We start from the raw sequence: 23,017 nt of genomic DNA on the forward strand, positions 1-23,017 counted from the left end.
AGGGCTTATTTTGGGGAGGGGGAGGGTTTATATTGGGCGCACATGTAAAAATCAAGCTAGGACTTACTTTCAAAGTAAGTCATATTTTCGGGGAAACAGGGTAGCAATAGCAATAGCACTTAGACTTATATACCACTTCACAGTGCTTTACAGCCCTCTCTAAGCGGTTTACAGAGTCAGCCTATTGCCCCCAACAATCTCGGTCCCCATTTTACCCACCTCGGAAGGATGGAAGGCTGAGTCAACCTTGATCCAGTGAGACCCGAACTGCCAAAGTGCTGGCAGCCGGTGATGAGCAGAAGTAGCCTACAGTCCTACATTCTAACCACTGCACCACCACTACGGCTCATAGATAGATAGATAGATAGATAGATAGATAGATAGATAGATAGATAGATAGATAGATAGATACATGGATAGATAGATACATATAGATCAGTGATGGGTTCCTCCCGGTTGGGCCCAGTTTTCCCGAGCCGGTAGCGGTGACAATATGATATCACCGAACCGGTTCTGCCCCCCCCACCGCCCCGCTCCCCATGTTATTCTTACCTTTTATTTGGCCCCACCCCCAATCTATTGCTGCCTCCTGAGTCCCAGATGATGGCTAGAGGGAAAAAAACTGTTTAAACTCTTGCTGTGGGGCTTCAAAGGGCCGTGTTTAAAAGAAAACAAATGAGTAGACCAGTGCCTGCAAAAACAAATGAGTAGACCAGTGCCTGCAAAAATAAATGGGTAGACCAGTGCCTGCAAAAAATAAATGGGTAGATCGGTACAGCTCTGCAAGCAGTTAAAAGCCTGGTAGACCAGTACCTCTGCTAAATCCTAAATAATTGTCACATGACCATCAAGCCTCGCCCACAAAATAAGCCACGCCCACAGAACCGGTAGTAAAAAATTTTAGAACCCACCCCTGATAGATAGATAGATAGATAGATAGATAGATAGATATAAATAGATAAATAGATAGATAGATACATACATAGATAAATAGATACATATAGATAGATATAGATAGATAGATAGATGATAGATAGATAGATAGATAGATAGATAGATAGATAGATAGATAGATAGATAAGACAGACAGACAGACAGACAGACTGACTGACTGACTGACTGACTGACTGTGCTTCCCTGGTTAATTTGACTGAATAATATGTCTGGAGTGGAGTCCTATCATAGAGATGCCAAATCCAGTGGGAAATGTAACACAGCCACTTTGAGTTCTTTAGATAGCTCTAGCTTACAGTGGTGACTAAGTCCTACTGAATCAGAAACGGTGGAAAACCTTGTGCCTTGATGAAAGAGACGATATTTTCCCCTTACCAGCTTTTCTCCTTGGCATCTCCATCTCTGGGGAAGGAGGTGGGGATGGAAGACAGTCAAGATGGGAGGATGTGGAGCTTATTTTTTTCTGCAGGGGTTCCTCTGAGAGATCCAGAATTTTCACGAGAGGCAAGCCAGAGGTTGTTGGTCTGTACCGTGCATACTGCAATGCTTCATTGATCCACCTCATTTCCCGCCAGATCTCATCAATTTGCTGCATGAGGAAGTAATACAGACATATTTTCACAAGGAAACTCTTGTTTTATTTTGACAACTTTAATTGATTTCTGTTAACTGCGAGAGAAAGATAATCCTAGTTGAATTTGATAATGATCTTCAAGATGAACTGACTTCTCATGCACTCAAGATTTTTTACACTATACCTTCTCCTTCCCATTTCCCAGAGCATTTGCATTTTATTTGCATGATTAATTTTGGCCTAGCTAGGAAACCAGATTTCTATGAGTTCTGACTTTCTGAGCTTTTTGGAGAGATGATAGAGTTTTTTAAATATCTGTTACAAAAATGGTCAGAAGTAATTATGTTTCATAACTTTGTTTTTTTTTTTCTTCTCTTGTTTATTTTCTGGCAACTCTTTTTCCTTTTTTCCTTTAGATTTGTTTTTTACTCTATGCAAAATCTTCAAAATAACTAGCTAAATAAATAAAATCGATTCTCAGACCCTGGATATAATTTAAGGTATTAATTAGATTCTTTGCCATCAAGCATATCATATCCTACATTTCTTGGCAACTACCATAAAGGTCTAGTGCAATTCCTTAAAAACAAGGAAGATGTGCACATTGTCACCTGTGATCTAGTGTCCACACGTATATACTAAGCTGTGCCTTGATAGATGGATACACAGCTATTTCATGTGGGCATTTCCCAAATGTGTTGTGGGGGGAATGTTAAAACATGTGAGAAGGTATTACCACACACATGTGGTGATGTTCCAGCTTGTTAATAAATTAATAAGTAAATAACTTTAATGTCATTGTACGTGTTTACACAGTATACCCATACAACGAAATTCACTTAACACCTAAAGACCAGGTCCAACACACATAACAATCCCCAAACACACTCCCACCCACCACAATTCTCCACCCCTAAACCACCCAAACATCCACACAACAGACCAAGTAATACTGTCCAACAGCTCACTGATAGTGACCCTTGTTACAAGTTCAGCTACTGTATATTCATAGCTCTTTATTATCCCCTTTTTACAGGTACATTAATATTGCCTATAAATAAAATAGGGAAATTAATTAAAATCTTCTAAACCAAAACTTAGGAGAGAAAACATGGAAAGCAAAACTCAAATTTGTAAATAAATAATGGAACATTGTCTTAGTTTTAAAAAACCTTTGAATAACCATTGATTGGAATAGTATTCACAATAATTTCCAAGTTTGTTACACGGTGCCATGCTTTTCTGTTTGCATTTTAAAAATTTTGCTGGTTTTTTAATACTTGTTTTTTCTTTTGCAAACTAACTATTTGCCATCCAGAGTCATGGGCAGTCATATAAATTTTGTAAATGAATAAACAACCAAATAAATCTTTACCTCTCGTGTGATGTTATCCAGTTTATTTTGATGTATTTAATAGAACAAAAGTACAGCTGCTTGATTCTGACTATGTCTTTAAGATGCCTGATATATAATAAGGCACAGTTAAATGAAGATTTACTTTTAAATTTAGCTTCAGATATTTGTTGTATCTTAGTCAATCCTGAAAAAAGTTCTTTTCTCACAATTCCATAGCTTAGTTTGCTACAACGTATTCATTGCCTATTTATAATTTTTACTATCTCGTTTCTCACCAGTTCCTGTTTCTGAATACTGTTTATGGGCTCCTTGATTCTTTACAGTGTTTGGATTGTATAGTGACTGACTTAGATCTAGGATCATACAAATGTTCTTGTGGTTTTGCGGTTGCGGCTGAAGATTGTGGTATGTGGTAGAGTGAATTAATGTTTCTTTCCCCCCTTTTCTGTTGCCAGTAGGAGGAATACAGCTGGTTTTCATTTGAGAAGGAACCTGACAGGTCCAATATGCTGTCACAGTAATTTGGTACAAACATAGTGGTTTAAAAAATGGCCACATTTTCATCAATCATAAACAATCATGCAACCAGGACGTAAATTTCTGTCTTCTCTATGAAATGTTTGTCAGGAGCAGAACAGACCTCCTCACTTGTTAGAATCTTTAGCATTCGGTATGTTATTTTTTAAAAAAAGTCTTAAAACAATTAACAGTGTGTGAATGTATATAATAATTTATGTCTTCTACTTTTTTTAGCATAAGTACAAGGTTTCATTGTCTTCGTTTATCAAGTTTTTGACTGCAGTTTGTTTTTAAAAATATAGAAATGAAAGCATTGCCAACAATTATTTACATATCTCCCTTAAATCACACTGTACTCACTAAAGCACCAAGAAGGAACAAATAATTAGTGCAACGATTGGCATAAAACGAAATCTCTTTATGGGGTGATGAAGCTGCTGGGAATGTAGAGTTAAAAGTCAGGGGTAAGGGGAATAGATAACCTATGAAATGACCTATCTGGATGGAGAGAATTAGGAAACAGGTGGATTGGGTAAAATTAAATTAATACAAGTAAATTTAAATATGGTTAAAAGCTTTCTCTATATTAAGTGGTGTGGAAAAGAAGGCATTTGTTTCAGAGTTTTAAACCAAGGCCTATTTAATACAGCTAATGATTTATTTACAAGATGTAAATAATGTGATAGTAATATCACAAAAGAGAAATGGATTGTATCCTGGATTCAAATTTAAGATTACTTGAAACTATCAGAAATGGCTAAAGAAATCTGCCAATATAAACTATATTTTAAAAAAATGGATTGAGTTGGTATCATCAAACTGGAGTTGATTCATAGCAACCACATTGATAGATTTTTCTCTAGGACAATGTATTTCCAATCTGGTCCTTCAGATCTTCCAATGGTCCCGTTGTGAACCGGTAGTTAAGTTAAGTAGAACCCACCCCTGACCTGGATTACTTAAGAATCTCCATAGACATCCTTCTACCTTTGCTTGATTTCTTGGATTCAGTTACTCTCAGTTACTCTCTGCAATGTGCAACTTTTGCTCACACGGGAAGAGGCATGGGTTTCAGGTAATCCTCAATTTACGCCTGTAATGAAAACTTCCCATTATGACCGTAAGTGGTGAAAACTAACGCAGGTCATCATGTCACTGATGCAATTTTATACATTGTTTATGGTGGTTATTAAACAACTCACCATGGTTGTTAAGTGAACCCATTGTTTGCTATGGGGTATTTTTTTGCCAAAAAATGGAAATAAACACTGTTGTTCAGCAAAATTGTTGTAAATCATGGACATGTGACTGCAAGACACTGCAAAGGGCCATAAATGCAGAACTGTTGTATGCCCGAAATATATTAATGTGACCACAGGTTAGGGCCGCAGCCATCCAAACTTTGGAAGAAGGTTGTAAGTACCTTGGATGGAGGGCTCTTGTAACTCTGAATAGTTTCTAAGCAACCAGTCATAACTCAAGGACTACCTGTATAACCCCAACTGACAGATTTTTCTATAACACTTCAGTCATATAATTTCATCCCTGAGATTCACTCATAAAGTAAGCAATTTGAACAAGACGGGAGGGAAAAGTGAAATAAAATCTTCATAAAACTTAAGTTATATTTTAACAGTCACCTCTTTATGCCTTGCCTCACCCAACAAATCTCTGCTTAGGTTCCCAAATGCCACCCCTGCCAGAAATTCAGCCCCGACTAGTGAGAAAACAGATAGTTACCTGTATGTAATCTAGGACTTGTTGGTGTCTTAGTTTAGCAGCAGCAACTTCACTGTCTGAAATGGCTTCCCTTAGGGACTGCTGGGTGCTCAGAAAATCTAGCTCTATGACAGCGGAAAGGCGGCAATAGAGACTAATAAATTTTTCCTTGTAACTGCAGAAATGAACTGCGGAGACAACAAAGCACAGAAGTAAGTGTATTAAAGGGGGGGTCCCGCAAAGACTTACCTTTCGAAGGAGCTTAATCAAGATCAGTTGCCATAGCTTACATTATTCCCTGAAAAACAAAAGATTATGCGAAGAGCTGAAACTACAGAAGGGTTTTTCACTGTTACAGTGAAAACACAAAAGCATCGTGTAGGGCCTTAACATCAAACAGAATTATGTGGCTTAAGCTTTTGTGGATCAGAGACTACCACAGGTATTAAAATAGATTAGCAGACTAGAAAGACAGCGGTCATATATCTCACTTGCATATCTGGCTGTATTTATTGTTATGTTTTGGATGTACTGAAGACCTGCCTTGAAATTTTACAAAGTGATTCCTCATCATTGTCCTTTATTTTATTCTGCTTGGTCTCGACTGCATCGTTCTGCATTGCCAATGGCCCCCTAAGCATCTCTGCATCTTACCACATTTAAAAGCTTTTGCCACACTTGCTCTATTGATCAGGCCTGTCAAACTGGCAGCCCGTGGGCCGGATACGTCACGCGCAGGCCACGTCCACCCCAGCTCCGCAAAGGCAAAAAAATGCCGCAAGATACGTTGCAATCCAGCCTGTAATGCTATCGAGTTTGACACCCATGCTCTATCTATTAAGTCCTTAGGGAAGGTCAAAATGATTTTTTTCTACTGGATAGTTTCCTATCGATGTAAATAGTATGCAAGCTTCAAATGTACACAAAAATCTCAATCGGGCAGAATGAAAACACAAGTAAGAATATGCTTGGACATAGGAGTTCATCAGGCATGGAAAGCCAGATAAAGCTTTCTGCTTCAAACACTATGCTTCATAGACTGAAAAACAACCAGGGGTTATTCATGCATCATTTGAGTAAAATCTACAAAGTTGTGTTTATGTTATCATAAGTTCATCATTGATGAGTTTATGCCAATGAATAACTGCTTTGTCTCAGTTGTGTATCAAATGAGCAGTAAAATCCATTCTAAATTGTACTTGACTCCTTGGTCTATGCTACATAACCAACTCAAGGACAATATTCCTAAACAGGCCTTCCATGCTTTATTATGCTTAAAATAGTCAGCATCCATGGATAATGGAAGTTCTAGTTCATTTGAAGGGCACAGCTTCCTATACTCATTATACTTACATCACTTTGGTTCCTGCAGTGAAGTAGAGGTTCACATCTATCTATAAGAATTTCCTACAGATGAAGATGCTGGGCCATAATATTTTTCTGTCTCAATAGGACACACACGAGGTAGTGATAATTAAGATCTTAGTCCACCCAGAGTAGCAATTATCTCATTACAAATTCATCAAGTCCTTATACATAAGAAAAGACCAAGGTAAATGAATGTGTTATGAAAGAATCGGTGTTCAGCTACATAATGGATCAAGGAAAGAACACTAGATACTGCCATAGACCATATCAGACTCTCTGTCCACTTCTCCATGTTTTCAATCTTGCCTAGAGCAGGAAATAAGTAGAAGGTCTGTTCAATGATCAGGTACCTAATTCCATGTTGTTGTTATTGTTTAATGTGGATTGCAAGAAATTGAACCCAAGACTTCTGCACTAAAAATATGCGCTCTACCTATATGGAAGGTATGAACCTTCCAAACCAGGCTCAAGTGTTTTAAAACAAATAATTTAAGTAGATTAATAATAATCTACTCACCAAATGTTTCATATTTCTGAAACAGATGCTGTGGAAAACCCTGATCTCTCTAGTTTACAAGCTGAAAGTTTGGTGGCACTAAATTTCTTTTTAATTTGAAAGTGGTAGTTTCCTTCTCCCATGCTCCCACCCTCAATGACATGCATCCTGATGTGCCATTCCAAACCGCTGTTCTACTAGCTTTCATTTAACAGAGCATTATAAATTGAATTTAGGAATATACCACATTTTTCAAGAGAGAGCTACCTATTTCAAACTTTGATTCTCCCCACCCCTCCGATTTTTTGAACACTATCGGTTTAGATCATGATATAGAATGTTCTTCCCTCTTTGTTTTCACCCAGATGTATTAGAATAAACTCTCATAATTCCCAGATAGTACATTTGGAGAATACCAGGTTAATGAAATATATGGATTGAGATGAGACTCAGATTTGTGAAGGGTTATTGAACAATACTACCTCTGTGCTCTGCCTGATAAAGAGCTCCATGCAATTTGAAAGTGCACAAACTTTCATTACATCTACAGATACTGACCCAATTAAAAAAATAATTGTGTATTCCTTTCTGAATATGGATTTTCAATTCTGGTTAATCATGGTGCTTCTCCTCCCTACCCCCATAAAACTGAAAAAGAAAATACAACAGCAATAACAAAAAATGAAGGGGTGCAAGTTTGCATTTCTGTTCATGCTGTTCATGACTTATAAAAAAAGCATCTTGCCAGATTTACATCTTAGGTGTGATAATATATTGATTGGAGAAACTCCATTAAACATTATTTCTGTCTCCAAAATAGAAAGAAACGCTGCAGAGCTAAACCTGGACTACCCCCTCACTCTTTGATCATTTTCTGTTCTGAACAATTACTACAGGCAACCACGAAGCACATCCTACAGGCAATTATGTGTGTTTCATTAAAGCTTTCTCAGATAGTATCAGCTCTACACACACTGGCTTCTTCTTACACCAACTATAACCACTGTGGGTTAATACTGAATATTTATTCACATGCAATGAAAACCCAATAATAGAAGGAAAAGGTCTTTGCCACACGTTGAATTCAATCTTCAAAAAGGTACTTGGTGCACACAAGAGTGCAAAGTCAGCAGCATCTCTGTGCAGCTTATTAAAGCAGCTTTCTCAGAAACAGGCCATAGTCTTTTACAGGTGCTGCAGGATCCAAGGAAAGGATTAGGCTGCTTTAAGAAGTTTCAGACAGGTGTTGCCGTCATGCTCTGTGGACAACTAGGGAAGTTTCTACAAGAAGCTTCTCAGTGTCATGACAGCAGTTTATGTAAGCTGATCTAAATGTGGGTTATGTGCCATCTTCTCAACAAAGCTCTCCATTGACATAGTTAGCCTCTGGTGGACTTTTTTTTTTTTTTTGGCATTCACTGGATCGCCATCATACTCTACTTACAAACTTCCATGATCAATGCTGCTTGTTTAGGCTCAGCCCATATTTTGCCTCAAAACATCCCACATTGAATGTCCGACATCTCCAGAAACAACTATTAAAGAATCCTACTTAAAATCTTGGCAACCCACTTCCAATCAGCAGTGTCAAAAATACAAGGAAAGTTGCAGTAATAGGAAAACTGTAATACAGTCAGGTCCAGAAATATTGGGACATCGACACAATTCTAGCATCTTTGGCTCTATACACCACCACAATGGAGTTGGAATGAAACAAACACAATGTGCGTTAACTGCAGACTGTCAGCTTTAATTTGAGGGTATGTATATCCAACTCAGGTGAACGGTGTAGGACTTACAGCAGTTTGTATATGTGCCTCCCACTTGTTAAGGGATCAAAAGTAATGGGACAATTGGCTTCTCAGCTGTTCCATGGCCAGGTGTGTGATATTCCCTCATTACCCCAATTACAATGTGCAGATAAAAGGCCCAGAGTTCATTTCAAGTGTGCTATTTGCATTTGGAATCTGTTGCTGTCAACTCTCAAGATGAGATCCAAAGAGCTGTCACTATCAGTGAAGCAAGCCATCATTAGGCTGAAGAAACAAAACAAACCCATCAGAGAGATAGCAAGAACATTAGGCATGGCCAAAACAACTGTTTGAAACATTCTCAAAAAGAAGGAATGCACCGGTGAGCTCAGCAATACCAAAAGACCTGGGAGACCATGGAAAACAAGTGTGGTGGATGACCGAAGAATTCTTTCCCTGGTGAAGAAAACACCCTTCACAACAGTTGGCCAGATCAAGAACACTCTCCAGGAGGCAGGTGTATGTGTATGTGTGTCAAAGTCAACAATCAAGAGAAGACTTCACCAGAGTGAATACAGAGGGTTCACCACAAGATTTAAACCATTGGTGAGCTTCAAAAACAGGAAGGCCAGATTAGAGTTTGCCAAACAACATCTAACAAAGCCTTCACAGTTCTGGAACAACATCCTATGGACAGATGAGATCAAGATCAACTTGTACCAGAGTGATGGGAAGAGAAAAGTATGGAGAAGGAAAGGAATTGCTCATGATCCTAAGCATACCACCTCATCAGTGAAGCATGGTGGTGGTAGTGTCATGGCGTGGGCATGTATTGCTGCCAATGGAACTGGTTCTCTTGTATTTATTGATGATGTGACTGCTGACAAAAGCAGCAGGATGAATTCTGAAGTGTTTTGGGCAATATTATCTGCTCACATTCAGCCAAATGCTGCAGAACTCATTGGACGGCACTGGACAATGACCCAAAGCATACTGCAAAAGCAACCAAAGAGTTTTTGAACGGACAGAAGTGGAATGTTATGCAATGGCCAAGTCAATTACCTGACCTGAATCCCATTGAGCATGCATTTCACTTGCTGAAGACAAAACTGAAGGGAAAATGCCCCAAGAACAAGCAGGAACTGAAGACAGTTGCAGTAGAGGCCTGGCAGAGCATCACCGGGGATGAAACCCAGCGTCTGGTGATGTTTATGCATTCTAGACTTCAGGCTGTGATTGACTGCAAAGGATTTGCAACCAAGTATTAAGAAGGGAAAGTTTGATTTATGATTATTATTCTGTCCCATTACTTTTGGTCCCTTAACAAGTGGGAGGCACATATGCAAACTGCTGTAAGTCCTACACCGTTCACCTGAGTTGGATGTACATACCCTCAAATTAAAGCTGACAGTCTGCAGTTAATGCACATTGTGTTTGTTTCATTCCAACTCCATTGTGGTGGTGTATAGAGCCAAAGATGTTAGAATTGTGTCAATGTCCCAATATTTCTGGACCTGACTGTAGATTCTTATGGTCCTGCCTCTAACCCTTGGATGTTAAACTCAAGGCCCAGGGGCCAGATCCGGCCCTGGGGTTGCTTAGATCTGGCCTGTGGGGCCGCCCTGGAAAATAGAGAAGGACCAACCCGTGGTGCCTCTGCCAGTGAAAATGGAGCTGGAGAGGGCCATGGGCAGCCCTTGCAAGCTCCATTTTCGCTGGGAGACTTGCAAGAGGCCATCACAGCCGAAAACGAGAGCCGCAAGAGCCATGAGTGGCCCTCCAGAGCTCTGTTTTCGATGGCAGAGGGTTGCAGGAAGCCGTCGCAGCTGAGAACGGAGCTCAGGAGTCCATTTTCACTGGCAGAATGCTCGGGCCACCACAGGCGCCCCCAACACGGGTGATGTCAAACTGGCCATGCCCACTCTGGCCATGCCCCACTCTGCCCCCCCCGGAAGTAAAACACAACCCTGATGCCGCCCTCAATGAAATTGAGTTTGACACCCCTGCTCTAACCTAACATGGGTAGCAGCCTAGTGCTAGCAACTAGTCACGGTGCAAATTCAGTGCGTGATTTGTTTAGCATTGAATATTTGAAACATTTCAGTAATCTCCTTAATAAAATTTTAACTTCCCTCAATTGTTTTATAGGTTCAGCAGGTTTTCTATTGTTTTAAAGCTATACCTGCAGTTGAATGTCACCATCTCCTTTTAATTGCTTGAAAACCCGTGGGGTTGTTTTAACCTAGATATATATTTTAAGATCTTCCCAAGCCCTTTATATCCCTCTCTGATCATGCCAACATATTTTTCAGCCGTGTCTGAAAAAATGAAAAAAAATCAGTACTGACTTTCCCCCCATCATCTTCCAACAGGGCTAATTTCTCTGAGCATCTTGGAAGACTCACAGCTTACCCTACACAGGTGGCACTTTAGCAAAATGACAACTGCTGTTTTAGCTTCAGAGCTGCATCTCCTTTACTGTGGTGTGGTTTGAAAACCAGGCCTATAATGTTGGTGTAACAAATGTTAACTTTAGCAGAGTCATCTGTGGTTTCACAGTTAAAGATCCAGTAGCCACCAACTAATAGGGAGTGGAAGTTTCCAATATTTGGGAGGTGAATCACAGCTATTTTATAGGCACTAGGGGAAAATGTGCAATAAATCAGAAAATGGCCTCTGCTCGAGGGCATGAGATCAGTTACTTTTTGTTTGGAAAGTAAAATTGAGCTGTTAGTAGAATTCTCCCTGGAGTGCTTACGATTCCCGCATTATAAATTCACCGCATTGAGACAAATGAGAAGAGCAGCCTCAATTCTTATTGTTTACGTCAAACTGCTTTACTACCTCTGTTGCCTGCGCAGAGCTAGAGCGGATATAAAATGCGCTTCTAATCCTACTGGAAACATCACAATTTCTGGATGTACTTTTTTTGTACAGTAGCTTGGAGTGCACTTAAATGGCTACTGAGAATGAGGGTGGCATCTCTGGTGGGGTGAGTTGAGCTTGATGCGCCTACGCTCCTCCTTTTTTCCCCATGAAAAATATGAAAAAAGGAATCTCTGCATTTTGCTGCCAAACTTTAGCAGCACCTCTAGGGACTTCCTGGGTTTTACAAAAAGGAATAAGGGATGTACAAAGTCTAACCCTAAGCCTCAATGGCCAAAGCCAATCCTTTTATACCAAGTTGAACACCGGATGCTTGGCCCTGTTGGCAGGGGAACCTGTGAATTGTAATCCCAAGGCATCTGGAGATTACCAGCTGGGAACCATTTGCTTTGAATCCTACAAGTAATATTTTATTGTGGGAATGGGCAGCATGGAGCCATGAGCAACAGGGCTATTTCTCGGCAGTCTACCAAACTCCAAGCCTTTACCAAAATATCATTTAATTTAAGAATTAAACAGAATACTGAAATACAATGTAGGGACATCTAGCACCATAGTGTTGACAATCACACCTTACAATAATGGTAAGAACATCCCCTAGGGCTAGTTTGCCTTCTGGTTAATGAGCGTTTTGTAACTGGCCATGTGTACAAGCAATAGCAATAGTACTTAGACTTATATACCGCTTCACAGTGCTTTACAGCCCTCTCTAAGTGGTTTAAGAGTCACCATACAATCTGGGTCCTCATTTTACCGACCTTGGAAGGCTGAGTCAACCTTGAGCTGGTGAGGATCGAACTCTTGGCAGTTGGCAGAGTCGCCTGCAATACTGCATTCTAACCACTGTGCCACCACAGCTCTTGCCAGCAGATTGTGAATCAGCAAATCACTTTGTGAGTGTGCTAATCAGATTCTCTCAAAATTATAAATGTGTCCCTGACCCGATGGAATCAAAGTCGATCTAGTTCAGCTTCTTATCTTTTCTGGTTGTATCTGGGAATCTAGACGTGGAGGAAGCAACCCCTTTTCCGCTGTTGTTCCCCAGCCCTGGTGATCAGGGCAGCTATTCTTCCAAACAAATGAAATGGAATTACTCCAGAAAAAAAAAACAAAACCCACTGCTCTCTTCCAGAATGAGTCCTAATTAGCAACATTTGTCACAGAAATGCTTTCTCTCCTATATAAAATGACCGATGCATACATACATAATGGATGTATTTGTCTGAGCTCCAACTATTCTGCGTAGGCAAATAGCGGCAATTATGAAGAACATCAAAATCACCGCTAAGCCAGACCGACCCACTTTGCTTTGCTGATTAACTCATTTCAGAATGACCTGATTCGGCATGCTTTACTACACTCAAGGGTTGTGTGTTGCGTGATATCTGGCTGGCTTCTTCAGGCCGGGAATGATGACTAGCCCTCATAATCTAGTTAGCGGGTCTCTCTCTCTCTCTCTCTCTCTCCTCCCTCCTCCCTCCCTCCCCCCTCTCTTATCTGGAGTCAGAGAGAAAAAGTGATGTTGCCAAGAAATCACATGATTTATTGGCTCTCCGCTGAGGAGGGGGAGGCAGAGACTGGATGGGGGAAACAGATCCAACCTTGTGATTTTTATTGTGAGGCAAGTGGGTTAATATTTCTAGGAGAACCAAGGTAGTATACCGAGTTCAAACATCTGAAGAGGGAGGTTAAGGAATCCTGTGTGAAGGGTGTAAGGGTTGTTCTGTCCTGGGGCAGTGCAGACGTCGTCTGAGGCAGGGAGCAGGAGAAGAAAGGACACATTGTGACCCAGTTCCAACACCTCCTGTGTATACAGACGGAACAGCTTAGCCTACAGAGGGACACGCACAGAAAAGAAATGAAGGGAGTGGGAGGAGGAGAAAGTTATAACATGGCATTTATAGCAATACCCCTCCCTCACAATGATATAAAACATTAAATTCTCATAACTATCTCCACCAGATAGGCAGTGTCTATAAAACATAGGCATTTGGATGTGGGTGAAGGTGTGCAAACATGCACACATCACACACACACACACACACACACACACACACACACACACTCATATTGAAGTATGCTTTTCTTAATCCTGCTTCAGAAAAGGTGTCATGCTCTAATGTTCCCCGTTCAAACATACATATCCACAGACAACCCCAGTCTCACCCCCCCAAATAACATCCGTGTTACTTATTAACCAGAAAACCCACTCTACGATCGTTCCAAGATTTTGCATTTGGAAATCATTCATTTGGATTTTCATGGAAACATGAAAATCAATTTGGTTCAAATATTGAGAACTTTATTTAAAACAACAACAGCCCTAGGTAAGATTCTGGAGGGTGTTTTGTCTGCTCCTTTGCTCTTGTATCAGCCTGCCACAAATTGGGACAATGCAAATAATAATAATAATAATAAAAAATTAACAAGCTGCACTAGAGAAAAACATGAAAGTCAAATGACAGTGTATTTTTTAATTAAGGATTCTTTTTACTCCAAACCAGGGGTGAAATCCAGCAGGTTCTGGAGAACTGGTAGCGGAAATTTTGAGTAGTTCGGAGAACCGGCAAATACCACCTCTGGCTGGTCCCAGAGTGGGGTGGGAATGGAGATTTTGCAATATCCTTCCCCCAGGAGTGGGGAGGGAATGGGGATTTTGCAGTATCCTTCCCCTGCCACACCCACCAAGCCATGCCCACCAAGCCATGACACGCCCACCAAGCAGCGCCTACAGAACCGGTAATAAAAAAAAAATGGAATTTCACCACTGCTCCAAACTGAATTATGGATTATATCTACCCTGGTCTACTCTTCCCTAAAGCATTGCTCCCGTTACAGGCTGGAATCCTTTTAGGCAAAGGGAAGAAATGCCACTTATTTCAAAATGGGATGAATGCTGTACAAATATTTCAGAAGCAGATGTCCAATATTGGCTGGTAAGAAATTCTAACTCTTAAAGTTGAGATATGCTGCCTACAATGATTCAACACAAGTCTCCTTCATTTATCACTTTATCTTTAACTTTTTTAAAGGCCTAGAATCAGGCCAGATTCCACCTCCCTTCAATACAATATTCCCCATGGATGAATTGTTCCAATTTAAATGGTTATGTGTTGGTGGAGTAGTGATCAGATTTGTTACTTGAAAGAAAGACTAACCACAAAGAAGATAGTGAATCTGATTATAGCTTGGAGTTCTCTATATCCTTGGTTACTTTTGTGTAGCCATAATAAAATGAGTTTATACAAAGTAGCTTTACATTAAAGGTGAAAAAAAAGGACTTCAGGACTGTTTATGCAGCAACTTTTAAGATATATTTATTTATTTATTTATTTATTTATTTATTTATTTATTTATTTATTTATTTATTTGTTCGTTCGTTCGTTCGTTCGTTTGTTTGTTTGTTTGTTTGTTTGTTTGTTTGTTTGTTTGTTTGTTTGTTTTAATTTGTATACCGTCCTTCTCCAGCAGGACTCAGGGCGGTGAACAGCCAGAATAAAACAGAACATACAAAATTTAAAAACAGTTTAAAAATAATTAAGTATCTTTGGCCGCAATTTAAAACAATCCAATTAAAATCAATTAAATTTAACCAAAACAGTGGGATCAAGCCAGCCCGGCTAGGTGAAATATATAAGTTTTCAGGGCCCGACGAAAAGTCCGGAGGTCTGGTATTGTACGTATCTCTGGGGGGAGGTTGTTCCAGAGGGCGGGCGCCACCACAGAGAAGGCTCTCCCCCTGGGGGTCGCCAGCTGACACTGTCTGGTGGACGGCACCCTGAGGAGGCCCTCTCTGTGCGAGCGTACTGGCTGGTGGGAGGCTATTGGTGGCAGAAGGCGGTCTCGTAAATATCCCGGCCCTAAGCCATGGAGCGCTTTAAAGGTGGTCACCAACACCTTGAAGTGCACCCGGAAGACCACCGAGAGCCAGTGCAGCTCGCACAGAAGAGGTGTCACATGGGAGCGCCCCGTTGCTCTCATAATTCCCCCGCGCGGCCGCATTCTGGACCAGCTGGAGCCTCCGGGTGCACCCCAGGGGGAGCCCCATGTAGAGAGCATTGCAGTAGTCCAGGCGGGAGGTGACGAGTGCTTGAGTGACCGTGGATAGGGAGTCCTGATCTAGAAAGGGATGCAACTGGCGTATCAGGCGAACCTGATAAAAAGCCCCCCTGGCCACGGCCGTCATATGCTCTTCTAAAGACTGCTGTGCATCCAGGAGGATGCCCAAGTTGCGAGCCCTCTCCGTGGGGGCCAGTGATTCGCCCCCAATAACCAGCGATGACACCAGCTGGCTATATCGGGACACCGGAAGCCACAGCCACTCGGTCTTGGAGTGAACTTCAACTCCCACAATTCTCTAGTCAGCGTGCTATCCAAGTTTCTCCAGATTATCCAACCACTGATAAAGAATAACAAGTTCATTCTGAAACTCACAGACCTTGTAAGCAAGATGTGCATGTTGTTGTTGGACTGGAGTGCCAAAGTTGGAAATATTAAGGAGCAAAAAAAAAAAAAAAAAAGAGGATTCTATGGCCTAGAAAACTAAAATGAAGCAGGAGAACAACTTGATTAATTTATGTCAATCCAAGGTCAGTGATTTCTTCATGGTTTACAGTCTTCCAACAGTCAAACTGATACCCATATATTGGATTGTTGATTGAAATAAAATTGATTATAGTATTGGTATAAGCAGATGGAATACCTTGTGCTATGCTGATAACACTATACTGAAGGCTGAAAATGCAAATGATCTGCACTCTCTAGGAAGGAAAGCCAAGAAGGACAGTGAAAAAAAATGGAACTGATTAAATATAAAGACTAACCAAAGGAAGCATCTTCATCATAATCATTTCAAGAAACTGTGTAGAGCGTAACAACAGATCACGACTGAAGACAATTGTATTTGGATGGCTCACTTGGCTCTTGTGAGCTGAATCAGATTGCATGACAAAGGCATTGGTGACAGCTAGGATGTATAACCAGTGGTGGAATTTAATTTTTTTTTACTACCGGTGTAGGCGTGGCTTGGTGGGTGTGGCTTGGTGGGCATGGCAGGGGAAGGATACTGCAAAATCTTCATTCCCATCCCACTCCAGGGGAAGGATATTGCAAAATCCCCATTCCCTCCCCACTCCTGGGGGAAGGATACTGCAAAATTTCCATTTCCACCCCACTCTGGGGCCAGCCAGAGGTGGTATTTGCCGGTTCTCTGAATTACTCAAAATTTCTGCTACCGGTTCTCCAGAACCTGTCAGAACCTACTGAATAGCACCCCTGTGTATAACTACAAATTATTCTGTTTTAACACAGCATTGTGAGATGCACCCTGGGGCAAAAGCTTGGTACCTGGACATACGAGAAGCACTCATCCACTTGCTTCACTATATACTGGTACTCATTCAACATCTCACCCAACTTTTGAAGGTGCAAAACCAATGGTAATGACCCTTCACCACTTCATGACCTGCTGGCCACAAGATCATCAGGGTGCAGACAGAGAGTTAAAGATTTACCCTCTATTTCTCAGTTCACACACTTCTTGTTTAAGAGGTTGCTAGTCTAAGGTCACTTCCTTCCCCCTCTCTTCCCACGGACACCCATCCAGCGCACATGCTCTTGGACACTCTTCCCAGGGGATGTGATTGGCTAAGTGTTAGGCATTGCCTATCCATATCATTTATTCCCTCTAAATAAATCACTTTTCTGCTACACTCATAAAACTTGCCTCACTAATCTTGCCTATGTTAAATTCCTGCTCTCAGGAACACTTTTTCATATATACACATATAGATCATTTCAATCTCCAACTCAAATCATATTTCACACACTTTCAGAGGTATATAAGAGCAAGCTCTATTGCCACTTACAGCTGGCCATTTGTTTTATGGCACTGATTACTATCTTGACTTAAATTAAGTTTTATACAGGGTTTCACCATGAGCTCACTGTAGTTTAAAGCATTATTTTTGAAAGCTTGCAAAGGAAACAAGGCTATGAATTATAATACAGCTTTCATTAATCTGTCCTGAGGCAAGCAAAATACAACTCCATCTTTCCCTAGTGGGAGCAAAATGTACACAAATCAAATCTGATACCAAATCAGCTCAGGTTCAGCGTTGTTAATCAGCATACATGCACATATGCACAAATACATACAATATGCAAATATTACCGATATTTTTCCCACCAGTAGGTTTATGAGATGGAAGAGGAGTTGCATAGCCCCATGGCAAGATAAGCAGCAAATAAATTTAAGAAATAAATAATACCTGTTGTAGAGGTAGATTGATCTGTTTAAGAAGAGCTCTCATTGCCATTTGGAGCTCAAAAAACAGTCGAGTTGGACACTCTACAGAATGATCCATATTTTCCATAGATTCTGAGCCAGAAAGTCTTTGGATCCATTCCCATTCCTCTCTGTATAGGGAGTGAAGTTAAAATTAGAAATATAACAAAAGTTCATTGCACAAGGAAGAATTTACTGAATGTACGTTTGGGCTTTGTTGGGGTTTTTGTTCTCAAATAGTAAAACCTTCTAAACTTGTAGCAGGCCCAATTGTTTGTGGTTAAAAAAAGGGCCAACTTTCTGATTTCATTCTGTGTGTGCATATCAAGCTGAAGACTTTCTTTGACATTCAGGCTGTTCCATATTTCTATAATTTTTAATACAGATTCCTAGGGGTCTCAGGCGGGTGGGTGGGTGGGCTCAATTTTCTCATTAACTCATTTAGTTTCTTCATTGGGTGTAGCCAGCTTGGGTTTTTATTTCTCCTCTCTTCTTAAGATTAAAGACATGAAGCTGAAACAAGGGGATTGTTGGAGTATGTATATTTTAGTGTAGTGCTGGACAGAAGCCAGAGGTGGGTTTCAGCAGGTTCTGATCACTTCTGGAGAACTGATAGCAGAAATTTTGAGTAGTTCAGAGAACCGGTAGAAAAAATTCTGATTGGCCCCAACCCCATCTATTCTCTGCCTCCGAAATCCCAACTGATCAGAAGGAAATGGGGATTTTGCAGTAATCTTCCCCTGGACTGGGGAGGGAATGGAGTTTTTACAGTATCCTTCCCCTGGAGTGGAGTGGGAATGGAGATTTTACAGTATCCTTCCCCTAGAGTGGGGTGGGAATGGAGATTTTACAGTATCCTTCCCCTGCCATGCCCACCAAACCACACCCACCAAGCCACACCACACCCTCCAAGCCACATCCACAGAACCGGTAATAAAAACATTTGAAACCCACCACTGACGGAAGCATCTACAGCAGGAGGACAAGGGGAGTGATGCAAATACCACCCATTTCCTACATTTATTGTGATGTTGCCTAGCATCTGAAAGGGGCAGAGATTATTAAGGTACCATGGTCAAGTTGTAGGTGCCATTGGAAGACCTACGTGGGCTTTAGGTAGGCAAAACAAGTAAACCCAGCATCTCTGCAAGTCTGGCCAGTGTTTGATAAGTACCCATTAGTCTCTGGGTGAAGGCAAGTAGGAACTGTATCCCTGGATCTTACTGTTGGGATAGGGAGTTGGCTATTTCTTTCCTTATTTGTCAGGTTGCATTAGTCTGGCTGATTGCTGCAAACTGGGTAGATAAATGACAGCTGAGGATAAGAAATCTTGACATATGCCTTGATATTCACAATGAGGAAAAATGTTCCCAGAGATCACCATTCCAGTGGGAAAGGAGATTCACAGAGTGAGTGAGTAAGGGAATCCAGGCCACATCAACTCAGAAGCAAATTCTAATCAGCATGATTGGGAAATGTTTCTCCCCTTACCTGGACACATTGCCATTGTCTCGGATTTTAACGTGACACAGAATGTTGGGCAGCTTTTGTAGCACAAGCACTTTGATCTGATCAACGGAACTGCAGAGTTTTAAGTATCCCAAATAAAGGCCCGGAGCCAGACGTTGTTGGCTCCTTCTGTGATAGGAAAGTGTGTCCTATTGGAGAAAAGGAGAAAAAAAACAAGTTCAAAAATTTCCTTGATTTTTCTTCCATATAAAAAAGTAAAGGAAGGGCTCACCAAGCAGTGAGCAATATTGTGTTTTATTTATTATTATGGTTTGTTGCTCAGTCAGCCATTTGCCATTTTTATCCACCTATCAAATCCTTCCCAATATCCCCAGATGTTGTTTGATGGGTGTTAAAGCAGGGGTGAAATGCTCCCGGTTCGGACTGGTTCACCTGATCCGGTAGCGATGGCGGCGGGTGGTTCGAAGAACTGATAGCAAAAATCTCTGGCCCCCTCATGCCCAGCTGAGCTGTGGGATCATCAGAGGCTTTTTTTTTTTACTTTTAAAAGCATTTTTCTACAACCTCTTCGGCTAAAAGAGCCGCTTTAAAAGAGGCTTTAAAAGCCTCTGACGATCCCAGCTGAGTTGCTTGATCATCAGAGGCTTTTAAAAGCATTTTTTTCTGCAACCTCTTAAGGTTGTAGAAAAAATGCTTTAAAAAGTAAAAAAAAAAAAAGTTGGCCACGCCAACCCAGTCACATTAACCCCCCCCACCAAGCCACGCCCCCAGAACCGGTAGTAACAAATTTTACATTTCACCACTGTGTTAAAGGTATTGTCACATTTATTATTACTATGGTTCATCACACTACTAATGTTATTAGTGGTAGTTGTGGTAATAGTAGCAGCAGAAGCAGAAGAAGTACTACTACTTTGTTTTCCAAATCCCATGCTTTGTTCCCTTTATCTATATATTTTATTAAAAGTTTTAAAGCTAACACAAACTAATACAGAATAGAGAACAAAAAAGAGACAAAAAAGAGAGAAAAATGCAGAAAGAAACGATAAAAAATAGTACAAAGTTTCTGATTTTCTTTGCAGTAAATACAAGAATAATTACAAAGTTATCTCTTACTCCACAATTACAAAAAAGGGGGAAAAAAACTACAAGCCCTATGTTTTGTTACAAAGTATGCATTTAATGGCCCTACTGTCCTTGGAATTCGTGGAAGTAATCCTTCCAATTTATAATTTGAATATTTTTCTTCTTCCATTTAATCATGTTCAATTCTTGGAGACTGCCTAGAATAAACCCTTGTAGTGTTGTTGTTGTTTTTTTGCTAAAGTTTTTCTGAAATGATTTGCCTTTTCCTGCTTCCCAGAGATGAGCAAGAGTGACTGGTCCAAAGTTACCCAGTCTGCTTTCATGCCTAAAACGGGACTAGAACTCACAGTCTCCTGGTTTCTAGCCTGATGCCTTAACCACTATTCCAAACTGGCTCTCAATTGGAGCATAGGGAGGGAGCTATGGGCAGAAGCTACTGTGCAGAAAGTGGCTTCAGTATGTGGGTATCAGATACATGACCCCAATTCCTGATTTGTATGTTCATTTGTAGACTAAATAAATTCAGTGAGAGTTTTCCAGCAGTGGTTCAATTGCAACAGCAGAAGGAAAATTTGCCAAGGTATTCGGAAAGAACTCCTTACCTCCTTTTAGCCTTGCATTTGGAACTGGAAATATTCCTAATCCTAACTTGTTCTAAATGGGCAGTGAAAGCATTTTAAATAATACTTGGAAGATCTAGAACCAATTAATCTGCCTCCCACATCAGGAGGCTATTACTGAGAGTCTCACGGTCAAATTCATTTAGCTCACTTACCAGAGTCTGAAAGTCATGATTATGAGGTCCTATCTTTTGTTCCTTTGCTAATATTCTCTCTTATTGATCATTGAGAGATGGATTCAAGCATTTAAAATGGGGGGGGGAACCCGAGGGGGAAAACGGAATTGGAATTAAACCATATTAAAAAAAAAAAATTCTGGTGTGACTATGGAGAGGTCTCTTGAGACTAAGGAGCTGCAGGAAAAAGATATGGAGTCATTGCATGTCTGGTGGGCACTTATATACATTTATTAAACAAATGAACAAACAAACAAACAAACAAATGTTATTAACAGATAAATGTGTGTGATCTGGAGAAAAGAGAGTTCACATGATTTTCTTTTCTTTTTTTTAATTGGTTAAAAAGTATAAACAAACATATAAACAACAGTAAAACATACAAAACAAATAAACATAAATCAAGTCTTTACGACTCCTTTTTAAACTTGTTGCTTCGGTAGTCTATATTTATCTTTATACTTATATGTCTATATACTTATATATAAAATAAAATGAATCTATTTATATTTTTTCTTACATATCTTTTATATCTCTATTTCTAGTACTCCATCTCTTCAGCTTTTTTTTTTAGTCTACTTATTTAATTTACTATGTTCCTCAATTGGTACTTTTTTCCTATAGTTTCTATAGACCTCTCATTTGTATCCCTGTTCTTGTTTTCCTTTCTTCTTCTCCAACCAGTTATATCATTTCTACCATACTAAATAATAATCCATTTCTTCTTTTTCCTGTATTTCTTTTGTAAGTTTGTCCATTTCTGCACATTTCCATAATTTTACTGATTATTTTATCTTCTATTGGTATATCCTCATGTTTCCAATTCTGGGCAAAAACTATCCGTGCTGCCGTTAATATATGGATAATTAGGTATTTTATTTCTTTTTTGTAGTGTCCTGTGATTATTCCTAATAAAAAGGTTCACATGATTTTCTAACTCTGCCTCTTCCCCTCCCCCTCAAGAAAAAGATTATAGCATTTTTGTTGCTTCGGGATGTAACCTGAAAGTGAATTTGGCAGATTTTGCCAAGGGATTTCAAAAGACAGAGTAGAGAGCGGAGGGAGAAAATTAAAAGTGTCAGCGGCTGTCAGAATAAGCTTCCGGTGCTAAGCATAGTATGCGACAGGAGTGGCTGTACTTTCCAAAGCTGACATTTGTCTCTTCTCAGCAAAAAGGGATACAGAGGCTCCCCTGCTCAGGTGCTAAAATCCAAAGATTATTAGTATTTTTTTTTCCCAGGTAGAGGAAAAAATTTGCAGAATCTCTTAACTGTTGGTCAATGTGTCAAAGGTGTAATTCCAGGGACACCTCGTGCCTGACTGACCACAAGGAGGAAGTGGGGCAGTGGTGGGTTGCTCCCAGTTCGGTCCGGTTCTACAGAACCGGTAGTAAAACCGGCGGGAGGTTCTGCCCACTTGCCACGACGTCATCATGGGTGATCTGCACATGCGCAGAAGCGTGCTCACACTTCCGTTGCGAACCGGTAGTAAAGGTAAGTAGAACCCACCCCTGAAGTGGGGGTGTGGATGGCAACTTAAAACAAAAAACGGTTTCTCTCTGTCTATCACTGCTTATTTCTTGTTTAACATACTGTTAATTTGAGGTCACTTCCTTCTGCTTTTCTTCTTTGGGCACACATCCTCAGATCCAACTCTGGCCCCAATAGGGTGTAGTCACCCTAGTGCTAGGCTTTGTCTATCTTATCATGGGTTTAGTAGTTCTAAAACAGGGGTGTCAAACTCGCATTGTCACGG

General features: G+C 40.4%; 1 protein-coding gene across 1 annotated transcript in view; it reads right to left on the reverse strand.

Moving 5' to 3' along the window:
• Positions 1-23,017, reverse strand: part of ANKFN1 (ankyrin repeat and fibronectin type III domain containing 1) — a 129,550-nt gene that overhangs the window by 7,312 nt on the left and 99,221 nt on the right. Inside the window, exons 12-16 of the mRNA XM_070934819.1 lie at positions 19,402-19,568; positions 17,894-18,041; positions 13,287-13,455; positions 5,145-5,311; positions 1,330-1,543 (exon numbers count right to left, since the gene is read on the reverse strand). Coding sequence (XP_070790920.1) covers positions 1,330-1,543; positions 5,145-5,311; positions 13,287-13,455; positions 17,894-18,041; positions 19,402-19,568 — 865 coding nt within the window. The remainder of the gene's footprint in view (positions 1-1,329; positions 1,544-5,144; positions 5,312-13,286; positions 13,456-17,893; positions 18,042-19,401; positions 19,569-23,017) is intronic.

Source organism: Pituophis catenifer, unplaced genomic scaffold, assembly GCF_029215685.1.
Source record: "Pituophis catenifer annectens isolate HBS135680 unplaced genomic scaffold, rPitCat1.0.hap2 SCAF_2, whole genome shotgun sequence".
Classification (NCBI taxonomy): Eukaryota; Metazoa; Chordata; class Lepidosauria; order Squamata; family Colubridae; genus Pituophis; species Pituophis catenifer.